Below are 15,786 nucleotides of genomic sequence, written 5' to 3' on the forward strand. Positions count from 1 at the left end.
AGTGGTGAGCATTGTGGTGATAGTTTTTATTTATAGTGTGGCTGCGTTAAAAAATTCTCATGCAAATAACGATTAAAATATTTTCATAAGTTTGTTGTGTGGCTGTATTACATTTATTTTATGAAAATAATAATTAAAATGTTTTTTTTTTTTATAAGAAACCTTAATGTATATGAACTTGATTTGAAAGAGTACTTTGGGGTTGGACCTTGCTTGCGTTTCTTGGGTCCGATTTCAAAGCCCCCAAACCCTTTCAGCGGTGAGGGTGGACGCAGCGATGACCTCTGCTGGCGTCAGGTCCTGAGGCAGATCCACCTCCCGTTACACGGCGTGCCCGATTTATGCTGGCAAGCTTGGGATTCCCCCGTCTCCTGACATCATTGTAGCGCTTGGCGCAACGATGGGGATGCCAGCTGATGAGACAATTGTGGCTATTTCCTCTCACGCCTGTTTAACCGACGCTGATTTGGGCGGGTTTCTCCTATCCCCATACAAAACAACTTCTGTGTCTTTGACTGCTCTTACAAGAACGTCGGTCTCCTCGGCTGTAAACCGCTCCTGGCGTACGCCTGGTAAATCCGTCATAATAATAGCAACCCGCCATGGAACTTGCGCCCTTGCGTTTAAAGGGAATGTTGAATAGCGTTCTGATTGGTTTATTTGACGTTACGCCCAAACCACACCTATGAATAATGAACCTACTTCCGACCAACCCCTTATTGATTTGCGCCCGGCACAAGAGATATTTCTCACGCCGGGAAAATAGCAACAGCGCCCAAGATCCGCCCACAAACTCACTTGGACGTTGCGCTTCGCACTTGCGTTTCAGATCGTTAAAATAGGGCACAAAGTGTTAAAATGACACATAATGTGTTAAAAGCTTAACGCACAAAGATGTGTAGATCCCATAAGAGTGTATTGTGTTCGTGACAGTTGAAAGTCTTGATTTCTCTTAAAACTGAAAGTAAACAGGTTCTACTCGGAGAAGGTCTGTGTTTGTTAAAAACAGCAAATAAAATATTTCAAATCAATATTTAATGCTCCTTATCTTACGTATGATGTAAATAGCCATGAAATAAGCAGGATAATGTACAGTCAGCAGGTTGTCTTCGCGAAATAAGTCCTTCAGTGTGATACTTTCTTACTTAGTATTTTTGTTTTGTTTTCAGTAAAAATGTCAAAAAAATCTTAAATTAAGATGAATTTTCTTGATGAGCAAAATGACCTAGGAAAAAAGTCTTAAAAACAAGCAAAAAAATCTGCCAATGGAATAAGAAAATTTTCTTGAATTAAGTGTTTATGAAAAAGTAAACTTATAAAAAAAAATTATATTCCATTGGCAGATTTTTTTGCTTGTTTTAAATACTAATTTACATAAAGCTTATATTTTGGTCTAAAAACTAGATTTATTTTCCTAGGTCAATATGCTTATCAAGAAAATACATCTTGATTAAAGTATTTTTAAATATTTTCACTGAAAACAAGAAAAAATACTAAGTAAGAAAGTCTTTTTTTTGCAGTGCAAGATCCTCCCGTCGGGTGCTGATCACACTGTTCAGGCTTATGTCTGCAATAACAACCTGCTTCCTATACATTATCTCTTTCTTAGACATTTCCAAAACAGATGAGCAATGCTTCAGCAGAGGTTATTTATTGTAAGAGAAATGCTGTACAGTTTAAAATTGACCCTCACACCTAACCAACTAAAACACATGCGAGGACCAAACAACCAACAGTTCAAAAATAGTTCGAAGCTTGAAATTGATTTTCCAGCTGGGGACAATTTTTGGCGTTTGGTCCAACAAACAGTAGAAGGTGCCACATACCAGCATCTCCAGTCATACAGTAGCAAGTGAATAGCCAAGGAGTCACCAAAAGTGTCTGTGAAACCAAGAATCTAATGATGATGAGATTAGGAGCATTAAAGTTTAATTTCATTCATTGATTTCAATCTTTGACTTGATCGTACTCAGTCGATATTAAAGTTTCAATTTTCACAGAAAGGGCTGCCTAACAACTAATCGCAACTAATCGTTTGCAGATTAAAAGTTTTTTTGTTTACTTCAAATATGAGTGTGTAATGTGTATAATAATTATGCATATATGTATACACACTTTTTTTCTTAAAATTATATTTACATGTGTGTGTATATATTAATTAAATATTAATATTTATAATTATAAATAAATATAAAAATGTATATACACATGGAATTTTTTCTTAAATATATACTCTCACGTGTGTGTATTTATATATTTATATAGTATACACAATACATACACTTAAATGATGTAAACAAAAACTTGTATTGTGCAAACGATTAGTTGCGATTAGTTGTTATACAGCCCTACAGTAAACCACAAAAAAATTACAGGATCACATACAAAAGACATACAAGGCAGCAATAATTAATGCTTCTGCTCGTTCGGGTCACAACAAAGGACAGTTGTACCTCCGTGTTTATGACAGAACACTTTGTGACAGCTATGAGTGGGCACTACCAGGCCATCGTCCCGTCGCCGACGGGTCGCACAGCCTGACCGGACTCACAGATATGAAATACGGTACTGTTCATTCATCGGCAGCCTGTCATAAAAGCACTTATAGCTTTGATAAAAGGACGCCACACAGGCAGTGTAGTGAGGTTTTAAAGTACCTTAAAGGACAAACTGCTTTCACTACGGTCTCTCTCTTTATCTTCTCCTTCTCTAGCACTATCAATCTTGTTTTCTGCACATGCACACATTAGTCAGGTTTCCTCGCTGCCCACACGGCTTATAGAGACGGCATCCTAGCGGTCATAGAAACACATGAGTGAATAGGAAGACACTACAAAGTTAACAACCTTGATATCTTTATTATTGACTGAGGTCATGTCAAAGATTGAAATCAATGTGAGACTTTAGCCTTGATTTCTTCTGTACAATTTATTTTTAGTGAGTATGTCACAGTGCATTCTGGGATTGCGTTCTCTATGAAAGATTCATAGAGATTCATACATTCATAGAATTCAAAACAAGATATCTAACAGACATCTTAGGTGGCAGCATGATTGCATTTTGGACATACTTCTACTATATCTGATGTCCTACAATATCTATAGGGAGCTCGCTAAGATTTGAAACGGAGCAATTGTGTTTTTTCCTCTTCCGTTTTGCCTTATCTCACTTTTCCAGCACACTTCAACACCCTGACGCTAGACAATCTCTACTCGTCCTCACCATGTGTGATGGGAATAACATGCTGAAGTTAAATCCCCCATTGAGCTACAGCTTATGACCTCAAATTCTTTCTTACACATTGCAAGAAGGTAAATGAAACCTTTTCGAGATATATTTCAAACAAGTATCTATGCACAGAAAAAGGACTCCAGTAATGGATTAGACATGGCAATCTCTCCACTCCTGACCTTTGACATTAGTAATAACCACTGCTCTACTCTTTCTGCTAATCTACATTTACACGAATGCTTTTATCCAAAGCGAGTTACAGCACATTCAAGCCATACATTTTTTATCAGTATATGTCAGTATGAGTATAGCTACCCTGGGAATCAAACCCACAACCTCTTGCGCAGCTAATGCAGTGATCTCTCAGCTGCTCTATTTGAGAATCACAGAATTCACAATTCTTCTTAAATCAATTCAACAATCCGTGTTGTAGCTTCATCGTTTCTACTTGAAATGTTATCAGGGTTAAACATTTAAACAACTCAATGGCTTATCATTCTGGTTGACTCCAGTTTCAGTGCTAAAGGCCAAACAAGCAGGAGAACCAAAACCTTACTTATGCAGCCAAGGTGAAAGCCACGGTGCAGTGCCGAGCACAGATCACTTTACATCCATGCTGCTTCTGTCTACGTCAGACGCAGTATTTTGTCTTGCAATGATGAAAATGATAAAGCACCAAATCATAGGCTGCGTCTCAATCAGCTCACTTGTTCAGTCAGGGTACTGACAAGGGAGTTGGCAATTTTAAAGGCTGTCTTAATCGCAAAATCCTTCCAGTACACTGGAATGTTCATTTCCTAAAAATTCCCATAATGCAATGCAAAAACCAGTGAGCATCGATGTTCCCTATGTTTCATTACCGAAAATCATGTGACATTTTCTGAAGCTCTCCAACCGAATATAAAGTTTTAAAATAAACACACATTGCTAGACATGAAGGTCCCACAATCTACTTAATGTTTAAATGTAATATTGCTCTAAATTTATGCACAGATATGTGAGAGAATAATGAAAGTGTTTTTCTTTACACTTAAACTGCCACTTGTTGACAAATAATAGCTATGAATTATCTCAGCGCGCTTAAGCAGTCATGTGACAGGTAAATAAGTGAACACTGTCCCAATGTGAAGTAAGCTACAGTATGGTCCTTACCAGGGCCCGATATACCGATTCATGACCTCAGGGAATGAATCAGTCAATAATGGTTAAAGATGAGAGTACGCTCATTTTTGTGTAAATGAAGGTAAAAATGTATTTTCTTCACGGTCTATGGGCACTAATCAAATAAATGAAAATGTGAGATTGAACAAGTTCACAAAGTTCTTTGGTCAAATTTTCTTGTGTCCACAGCAAAGAAGATCAAGTTGTCATTAAAGCAAAAAGAGACATGAACCCAATAATAAAAATATTCTAATACTTGCTTACATTTTAAATCTTGTAATTATTTATGTAAATCTTTAATTAAAGTTGCCATTAAAATAAAATGAAAAACTGTATTTGTTTTGGAATATTGTGGTATTTTTTACAAATGACTTTTTTCTGAGCTTCATTATTTTTTGTATATGGATTTGCCCTTATAATCTTTAATCAAAATGCAAATCTCCTCCCCTCCTGGAAACGATCTCTCTTTACTTCTGGTCATATGGTATGGCAGGTGGGCGGGGTCAGGGAAAAGATCACAGCTATTAGGTGTGTTCGAGATCATCCGGCGCTGCGCAGACCGATCGGCGAGGTTTGCCGCTTGCAGTCGAGGGAGGAACTGAAGACGGAGCTGTGAAGCCGGACACCTGCTGCTTGCCGTAGTGACGTGTGCGCCGTGTTTCCTTGTTATTAATCGCGAATGAAGTGAATTAGATGCTGAATTTGATAAAAACAAACCTTTTAATAAAAAGTTGCAACCAGAAACATTTTATATCGAATATTTTAATTGCTGCTTATACTGTATACCCGAAAATATCGGGAAACAAGCCTATATTATTAAAATACCAATAGAGTTTGTTATTTTCCTTTTTATTTTATTACACGACAGAATATAACATATTTAAGCATATTAAAGTGTTTTTTCCTGTTTTAAAACATGAATTTATAATGTTTATTAGTGGAACTAAAGGTTGGATTAAACTTGAAACGCACGTGATCGTTGTCATCAGTGAGGCGACCAATCACGTCAAGCTGTTACGTCATTACAACTCCGGGCAGCCGCTCTGGAGAAGCTGCACCGGCTGAGCTAGCCGGCTACTCTCGAAACGCTCTCGCGGTACTTAAAAACCATATGACACAGTCACGTGCATGCAGCGCCAGCTGAAGTCGGACAAACTTACTAACCGGAATGCACTGCTTCAAGTCAGCCGCCGATCGGTCTGCGCAGCGCCGCATGAAGTCGAACACACCTATCAGCAATTAGCAACACGACCCAACTTCAAATAATCCAATCAGTTTTCGATGGACAAATTCAAGTCCAGTCTTGCCTTATTTCAGTTCAGAAGCCGGTTTCACTCGGATATACGTCACCATGGGAAAAAAGACAAATCGCAACTTCTGTTTCATGGCGACTTTAAGTAGTCCTGAACAATGCTAAAAAATGCCTAAAAAGGACACAAATGGTACCTGCTGTGTTGATTGTATCTTAAAATGGTTTACATCATTCGAATCACAAGAATTTCAGCTTTCCAATGTGACATTTTTAGCATTTGTTTTTGAGTTGTTGTATTTGAGGATGTTTTTGTCCTCTCACGGTACACTGGAATTTTAAGGGATTAAAAAAGATTTCAATTGTTTAGTAAACTAAACAAAAATGTTTAGTTTTTTTTACTTAAATTTTCACCAAAAAAGTTTTTAAGCTTAAAGGGGACAGAGAATGAAAAAACATTTTTACCTTGTCTTTGTTGAATAATGGTAGTCTACCCACATTCACGAACATACAAAAAGTGCTAGACATGCTAAACATCTCAGTCTCATAGAAATTCCTCTTTTAAAAATGTCAGCCAGAAAACGGCCCAATCTGAAAAACTGATGCTTATGACATCACAGGCATCTCCCTGCCTCTCCACTTTAAAATAACTGGCTACATTTTTTGAGTGGCAGCAAAGTCAGCCAATCAGTAATGAGATTGCAAGTTAAGCCAGAAGGGGGAGCCAAATAGGTGCAAAACCACTTGTTTAAAATCCCCCACCCTAATAGAGCTATCTGAGAGAGGTTTTTAGGAAGCTTCTAAAGCATTACAGACCCAAACAAAAAAAATTTGTCTACATGTCACATCACAGAACAAGGATAAATACCCCGTTCAATAAATGTCACCTTTAAAGAGCTCATATGGTCCAATTCACAATTTTACATTTCCTTTGGTGTGTAAGTGTGTATTAGTACATGTTAAGGTACAAAACCCAAAGTAAATGATGACACGAGTTATCATTTCAAACGTAAATCTCTTTTCTTGGACTACAACAAACACACGGATTGTAGGAAACAGTTTACTTCCTGGGATTGGTGATGTAGAAAAGACCAACGTTATCATAATTCCTCCCGCTTCGGACTCACAGCCTATAAATTAGCTCCTGTTAGCATTTCATTGTGAGCGAATCTTTCAAACATGGTAAGGAGCGTCACATTTCTGGCTGACGTCCATACCATAAAGCACACGACACATTGTATTATACCAAATACACAAAATAACGTTGTTTTTTTAGCAATGAAATGGGTGCACTTTAAACATATAAGTTACTACTTGTACCAATTAAAGTTAATTTTGAAGTTGATCCAACTTTTACTTTTTACAGTGTCCAAATTAATCACCTCGGACTGCCATGACGTCAGACTTTTGGACCGCGCTGTATACCATTATAAAAACATTTAGCTGAAGAGCCAGATAAACCTAGATAAATGTGCCTACAATGTCAGCGCTGGCAAAATGGCATAATATGACCCATAATATGAAGATCTCAAGTTTCCAAGTAAGAAATGTATACCAGTAATGCACCTTTATTAAGTAATCATGGTATAGATTTCCAGCGCTGAAGGGCAATGGAAGATGTGATGGTGTGTGCGCAGTGCAGGGTATGAGATAGATGGGCAAAAAAATTAAATCTAGTGGTGAGAAACTTCATCACCCCTTACTCTCAGTGCCGAAATGTACTGTATGACCCAGTGTCCCTTACATACTTAAGATTTAAACCAAGATTAAGAGGAACTAAAAGCCTGGACATCTTGTAAATGTCACGAGCTGGCTATACCACCAGAAGGGAGCGGGGGAAAATCTCTTTAAACAATGATGCTGTTGTTAAACAGCCTCAAGCGCATCCAAGCTTGATCCTGTCGAAAAACAGCATAGCTGGTCGCTTACACATCCAATGACCAAATAAAGGCCAAAAACAGATCCGGTTTTGAAAGTTAGTAAATATATAATGACAGAATGTAATTTTTAACTGAAATACTGTTGAGATGTGCAGGATATAAGAAGCAAATCTAACCGATCACACACCCCTGGTGCCTTTGAGGATTATGAGATCAGGCACGATCACAAAATCCTCAGAAGAGGTCCAAGCGAGGCTGACAGTTCGTGAGCAGCGCAGGCGCCTCGTCTACGAGCCAGGGTCTGCACTTAAATGGAGATTGGTCTGCTGACCAGTATTAATACGAGACCGAGACCAACCTGATCTGCCTGTCTTATGAAAGCCTGTGGGTCGGAGGGGGTGACCCAGCCCCCCGGGCGTCTTGCTTTCTTACATATAGTACAGATTTGGCAGGATACTGCAAGCTTAGGTGAGACCTGGCAAAGGAGTGGATGATGGAGGGCGTGGGCTTCAATATCATGCATTTGATCGTCTTAGTTCACAGTGCAGTAGATGAAGCCATCCGTTAATGAAAGACAGGACTAACTTACATGCCAGCAAGCAGGTGATTGATTTAGCAGATGTTTATATAGCAGGGTTAGCAAGATTTCAAGCTGATGCCAAAGCCACTGCTCAAATTGACAACCCCCTGACAAAGTTTTACAAGTCGGTCCTTATCCCTCTCAACACATCAGTTAAAACAATACTGCAGTAATAATAATGCATACAACTTTACATAGTTCACATTGATCTGTTTCTATTGATACTCAAAAGACGCATACAGACGTTTGCGCTTGCACATAAATATATATATATTAGACCATGTGAGTTGGCCATGTCTGTAAACAGAGTCCAGAGAGCCGGATGTCTCTTGAGGTGAGTATCTCGACTGAGAGATGGAAGTGGAGACAGAATGCCGGCACTAATGGCCAGATCAAAGGGAACTCCCCCAACTCAGTTATAGATGGAGTTTCTGTAGCAAGATGAAATAACATTAGCCAAACTGTGCATTTCGAAATGTGAATCTGCAAATCTAAGAGGAGAGTCTGAGAGAGAGAGAGAGAGCAGTGTCTCTGTGTTTCCTAAAAAGGACTTTCCAGATCCAATACTCTCAAATTCAAGGACTAAATGTGAGGACACATTTCAAGTGAGAGCAAGGTTACATTGTGTGATTCGTGTTACCTTTTAAGATACATTGTTACAGTTCCCTTTCAAGGGAACTCGCGCTGCGTCACTGTGGTGACGGTTTGGGGACGCCTCCAAAGGTAAGTGCGTCTGAATGTGTATATCAAATTTAACCAATGGTGAGGCTTAACGACAAAGACAGGGTGACGCGAGCCAGGAAGTATATAGCTATCTGAAATATTGCCAAAGACGGCGTTACAGGGATGCAGGAAGTATGGCAAGGGTGACGCAGCGTCTCGTTCCCTTCTCAGGAAACTACCGTTACATACGTAACCTGAGACGTTTTCATGTGTCAAACACAACTATTCAAAAAAGCATTTTGGTATGAATCAACATTCGCAGAAGATATAACCATTTAAAGCGAAAAGTTTACTGTAGCACGTGTGCTTAAAACGTCTAGATTTTTTATGATATTATCCTACACTACACAGGGAATAATAGGGATTTTTTTCCAGAAAACTTCTTGCATAAAATAGATTCAAGCACTTTTAATGACCTGTCTCTATGTATGTATATTTTCAACAACTTCCCAGGGCCTTGAATTATTTCCTACATATGCACAAACGTTCAAGGATTTCAAGGACCTGTTATCTTCCACGGCAACAAATAGACATGAATATTTGCCTTTGAGACTGACGACAAACCTCTGTATATCATCAGTGCCACACGCCTTCACTCAACAACACTACTGTAGATCTAAATCCAATGAGTCACCTCCCGACACACAGCTCATGCCCACCAGCGCATGTTTTGTAGCATGCTGTCTGTATGAGTATCTGACAAATGCCTGTGTTTCAACTTTGCTTGTGAAGATTACAGTATCTAGATGCACCTACAAATCGTCTATACACATCCAATGTCTAAAAAAACAAGGAAATAAAGGAACCCAAGCAGAAACTTAAAAACCATTAAAAAACAGCTCTTTCTCATATAAGCCACCACTGACAAAAATACTGTGCATTATGTTAATTTGTATACTACACTGTAAGAAAAAGGTACAAGAGCTGGCACTGGAGTGATATCCTTTTGAAAAGGACCCATTTGAAACTAAAGAGGGCATATTAGTACCTCACAGATACATATCTGTACCTAAATGGTGCATACAGAGACCATAATGACAGCTTTTGTACCTTTAATTCTAAGTGTAGCTACTCTTTTGTACAATACATACCAAAATACATTGTTTTGTGTGTATACTTTACAATTAAAAAAGCTTTTTCTGATTTTTGAAAATGTCAAACAAAGAAAAACATCTGTAATCAGCATCTTTAAGATTTGAGAAACACCATCCAAACAGCAAGCAATACAAAGCGTATTCAGGTGTGCAGTGTTCAAAAGACTGAGCTTTAGTATTGTATGACATTAAGTGTCACTATAGGAAATAAACAGTGCACCTGCTAAAATGATTAGCATATAGCCTAAATTCATTTTACATACAACATATTATAATCGTACATGCGTATTTGAAGAATTTACTGCACTAAGTTTACCACAAACAAGCTCAGCAAGTGAACTTTGAAAAACTTTGCTTCAGTAACATTATTACAAGCCAAAACTTATACTGTATGGTGACAAAAGACAAACTACTCATAAACCTTCCCACAGGTATTAGAAATATGAATAAGCAATAAAGTAGCAATGTCGTGACATTTTGTAGCCATACTTTTTAGACCAACAGAATATTTTTCAATCCTGTTTATCGAGTGTCAACTAAAGGCACGAAGACAACTAGACATGTGAAGTTCAAAGACAAGTGCCAAGACCAGTAAACTTAGCAGCACGCGCAGCACCAACCCAGTTAAAGCAGTTACACGTAAAGACGAACATTTTTACCTTGTTCAGCAGTAAAAAAAAAAAAATGTTTCCCTTTAATGTCAGATCCGAGGTTAGCGTTGGTTCAGTCTCGTCTGGGAGAAGGTCCAGGCTCCGGGCAGCTGTCTCTTACGCACGGGCGTCTTGTCTGAAACCTGAGAAACGTCTCAGGTAGGATCATAACTTTAACTTAAACTTGTGACACGGCCAACTTCTGCCAACTCTCACGCGTCCTCTGAGATAAAATTCGGGCTGTGGATGTAATTCATGATACATTTCCAACTGGATAGTAATGTTTATGGACTTCACCATATCCTAACCGTGTTCCTAGCTCAATCAGAGCACCGAGTTAGCGTAAAGGTTGGGGGTTCGAGTACCAGAATCACTCATACTGATATAAATGTGTAGCTTGGGTGCACTTCAAGTCGCTTTTGATAAAAATGTGTGCCAAATGCATAAATGTAAATAATGCTGAATGGAGTCTAATAAGTTTTAAACAACCGATGAGTTTGAAAGTTTTTAAAGCAGATAAGTATGGTAAACTGAGGTAAATCTAAAGAATTTGAAAAAAATAAAAAAAATCTGTATTTTTGCGACTTTAGAGCATTAGTTATCATTTTAACTAATCTTTGCTGTTTATAAACCCTTAAAAATACAAATACATACATGAAGGACCGTTGCGAGAAGCTTGTGATGATGGTGGAGAGCGATGCGCACGGCCAGTTGCGAGCTCGCACCCTGCGCACGCTGAATATTAAATTGGCTATGATCCATTTTAAAGATAAATATTTTTATTACTAGACATTAATATTATTATCATCATCATCACCACCACCACCATCATCATCATCAACGTGTTATTTCATGTCCCCAAGTGGAGTTTAACTCACTAATGTTCGGATAGACTTTTTACGCACGTTCACTGTGAAAAACCGGTTACATTAATGTGATATCGCCGTTTTATGTAAATTAATAATGAACTATTAATAATTTTAACATCAAGATTCTGAGGGAATATGGAGGCCATCAATTATTTGTCTCATGGCATGGAAAGAGTGGCGTAAAGTGTTTTTGCGCCAGTGGCTCAAGTGTAACAGGCGCCAGCACAAAGCACATTTTGATTAGGGTCGTAAAGTTCTCTAATGTTCCATATTAAGCAATGTTTTGTGAATATCTAGAGATGAAAACAGGAAATGAAAATGAATAGAGCATTCATACGCATAATCCTCTGTGCGCTCTTCATGTGATCACGAGTGTGTATTTCCATGGTAGATTCTCTACGAGGTTAAATGTGATGCAATGAACGATACAGTATAAGCTTTGTACAGTAGGCCTATACGTCATTATGCATTATACCAAGACTTTTAGATTTGTTACTCAAACTCAGACATGTACCAGATAGCCTACCCAATGTTTCCAAACATGATATAATACATTTCAAAATGGATTTATTGTTGGTCGAGGGGTCAGACACAAGCCAGCATTTTACATTGGCAAATTCAAGATTATTTTTTCCGCTTTAGTGTAAGAGTAATTATAATGATTTATTGAGCTTAATCGTGTGCATTATAACGCATTTTAAGGGCCTGGAGAAATGTTTTAAATGTTTATGGTTAGACAGACCGATAGACTTGAGCTTGAATTTCTCTCCCTGTCAACACACCTGACTCAACACCTGTCATTGATCTAATACGGGCAGCACCACACCGCCACCTGCTGGTCATTAAAGGAGTAGTCCACTTTAAAGATGGGGTCCATTGACTTTGTATAGTAGGAAAAAAAATACTATGGTAAGTCAATGGGCCCCATCTATAAAGTGGACTACTCCTTTAATAGCCGCACCTCACAAACCTATTTTGATTTTTTTATGTAAAAAATAAACTACATATTAGTTATTTGTGTATATGGGATTATCTGGTTTATGACGACTTTAAAGTTTAGAATTTGTTTTAGTTAATAACACAAAATAAGAATTAGATTTGTTTTGTGTTGTTGAATTGGCTTATTTCATTTCATTTAAAAGCCCACACTGAACAACCACTAATATGAAATCGAAACAAACAGTCACATAGGAAAAGAGAACAAAACTCAAAAGAATCCACGCAGCATCCTAAAGCATCCGCTTGCCGTCTTAACACACTGCGCACAAACTGTCTAGACATTGATCTATTACTGTAATAATAGTAAATGGCTTTCTTCTTTCAGGCATCTTTCCAGTGTCTTTCAAAACTGCAGACTACAACAACAGACATTTTAAATTTTCCATTTGTAGAAATGATCGACATGATCACTGTGAATCCACTAAAACGATTTCTAAACTCAAACTCAAGTGGCCATTTGGACTTGTTGCCCATTTGAAGTATTAATCAGATTTCAGACCACATCTTAACATTAAAACAGCTGCTATAAAGATTTTTCTATTGATCTTTATAGAAACAGTCAAGCTGGACAGAATTTTTAAGGCCCTCTTTGATTAAAACCACAGTATCTACAAAATTACATTAGTCAAGTTGGTTTGCCATACAGTATGTTTATATTCAGAAAAACTTTTTTTTCTGGCTGGGATAGTTCACCCAAAAATTAAAATTCTGTCTTCATTTACTTACTCTCATGTTGTTCCAAACCCACATACATTTCTTTGTTCTGATGAACACAAAGGAAGATATTTTGAGAAATGTTTGTAGCCAAACCATTCGTGGACCCCATAGTATTATTTTTCCAGGGTATACGAACGGTTTGGTTACAAACATTTCTCAAAATATCTTCCTTTGTGTTCATCAGAACAAAGACATTTATGTGGGTTTGTAACAACATGAGAGTGATTAAATGATGACAGAATTTTCATTTTTGGATGAACTGTCCCTTTAAGAAAATGTTGTTTTTTTAACCCATCGCTGGGGAAAATATGATAATTTTTTTGGTTATTTAACAGGGTTTTTTTTCAAACCTGACCTGCTGGGTTGTATTTTATCCAATTATTGCATTGTTTGATCAAATATGAAAATTTTCTGGGTTTTTAACACGTTTTTTTTCTTTTTTCTTTTAAACATCTGAAGAACATTTGTACCTTTTATTTCTGAGAATGCAGAACAAAAGTTGTCACTGGGACAGTACCTTTCAAAAAGGTCTTAATATGTACCATTTTGGTACAGATATGTACTCTTGAGGTACCATTATGCATCTTTTAGGAACAAAAAGGGTTTTTAAAAAAGGGTACCACGCCAGTGACAACTTTTGTACCTTCTTGTAACTTTTTTCGAGATTTTGAGATTTTTCAGACTGTAAAAATAAGAAATATAAATTTTAGGAACTTTTGACCAAATGGTTATTTGGGGAACCAACATTTGTTATTTTGTGGCACCGCTGTGAAAAACCTTTTGAGCCCCTTTATTTATTTTTTTAAGTGTAAGCGATAGCCCCACTATATGCACTGAATGTGCCATCATTTTCTTCACTTAAAAAAAGTAGTCACTGGTAAATGAAACACTCAAGTGTAATATCTTTCACTCAAAAGGTCTAAAGTGCAAAAACCAAGTCCTGAATGCTTTCAGCTTTCAATGAATTCGACACATCCTGAATGCTTTTGCTAAAATGCTAACAGAAAAAGCTTTCCACGTCATCCCAGTTCTCAAGCCTATACAACTACTTTCAGTCACATATAAAACTGATTCTGAAGTGCTATTATTTAATTATAAATCACTTTATGTCTTAAATCCATTGCAGATAATGCTTGTCGAATATAAACCTAATTGATGTCTTTCTGAGATCAGAATCAGATGATGGAATTTATTCCAGACGTGGTGAGACTTTTATGCCACCAGCAGCTGGAACCATGCAGTTATATTATTTATTTCAGATTTTTTTCAGTTTGTGTACATACAGTATTTAAATCATTTCTTTATTAATTTAGGCATTTTGATCTCATACGCATGTCTTAATTATGCATGGGTAAATTGCACTGAATTATCACTGTATGTGAACTTAATTGTTTAATTTTCTTATTTCAACAATGTAAAGATGTAGCATTTACATAAGAATTCTGTAATTCATCTCATGTAGGTTTTAGAATAAGCGACAGCAGATTTTAGAGCCGCTCACATGAGTTAATACCGCCCTCATGTGGAGCACAGAAAGAAAGACAAAAGCCAGTTAACAAATCAGCTTGTTTTCTTCCACCATCACCTATGTGTGCCAATGATGAGATGGTTCCAGAAGGAATTACTAAAGTTTAATTTTTCAGGTTAATTTAAGTTACCTGTTGAAAAATTCTATTCTATTCTATTGCTGTTGTAAAAAAACAACATATTTAATTACTGAAGGATGAAGACTAAATGATGAATACTATTTTATAAGAAAAAACTGTTAAATAAACAGTAAGAAAAATTACACCACTCGTCACTTATTTTATTCTATTCTATTAGACAACAAAACTTTCATCAAAGCCATCATATTGTCAATATCGATTTGGAGGGCAATAAACAACATAGGCTCAGTCTTCTCAACACTGCACACGCTTTCCAGCAGAAGAACTATGCACATACCTACATGTTGAAAAGAGCTCTGTCCTCCTTCAGCGAGGGATCATGTTGGCCAAACAACATGAAAGCGGGCACCCCCGAGAGCCCCGGGTCCCTGGATCTGGGCGAGGAGCAGCATCCTATGGATGAAGACCTGCGATAAGAAGAGGACATCAAAGCAAGAGCAGGAGAAGCCATGGTGTTACTCAGGCAAGGGTTTGAATGCACTGCATCTACTCTAGATGTGGAAAGATATAGCATGAGTTATAGGAGACCACATGCTTCTACTGTCTTAAGTGATTCACTAAGGGCTTCTGGGATTTCCACCAGAGCTGAAAGCATGGAAGGGAAATGTATCCTAGAATTAATTCCATTAATGTGAGAGGTGAGGCAGATTTTTACTGGATTTTTAGTTCTGTGGAGCTCATATTGAGTTTTCTTCTGTCTGGATCTCAGTCCTGTTGTCTGGAAGAGTAAAGGCATGTTACAATATATACGATTATATGAGATTTTGAGCTTTTACACTGAAATGGATAAAAATGGCAGTTAAATAAAAAACAACAACTCAGAAATGTATCCTTTGTTACTTTTGTACACATCTTTTATCCGTTTTTTATGACATTTTGAAGTATGTTCCCACATTAATTTAATACAGTGATCAGGCACAAATGAGAATATTTTAAGTTAACTATATAAATGTCAGTCCACACAAA

At 37.4% G+C, this 15,786-nt stretch overlaps 1 protein-coding gene across 4 annotated transcripts in view; it reads right to left on the reverse strand.

Annotated features, from left to right (window-relative positions):
* The window catches only part of scn4ab (sodium channel, voltage-gated, type IV, alpha, b), a 51,051-nt gene extending 35,763 nt beyond the window's left edge, over positions 1–15,288 (reverse strand). The window contains exon 1 of one of the 4 annotated variants that reach the window (XM_073813878.1): positions 15,102–15,288. In XM_073813878.1, coding sequence (XP_073669979.1) covers positions 15,102–15,271 — 170 coding nt within the window. In that variant the 5' untranslated portion in view covers positions 15,272–15,288. Of the gene's footprint in view, positions 1–10,577; positions 10,713–15,097 lie in introns of those variants that run through there. The other 3 variants (XM_073813877.1, XM_073813881.1, XM_073813880.1) reach the window with 3 other exon arrangements.
* Positions 15,289–15,786: the final 498 nt, after the last annotated feature.

Source organism: Paramisgurnus dabryanus, chromosome 3, assembly GCF_030506205.2.
Source record: "Paramisgurnus dabryanus chromosome 3, PD_genome_1.1, whole genome shotgun sequence".
Classification (NCBI taxonomy): domain Eukaryota; kingdom Metazoa; phylum Chordata; class Actinopteri; order Cypriniformes; family Cobitidae; genus Paramisgurnus; species Paramisgurnus dabryanus.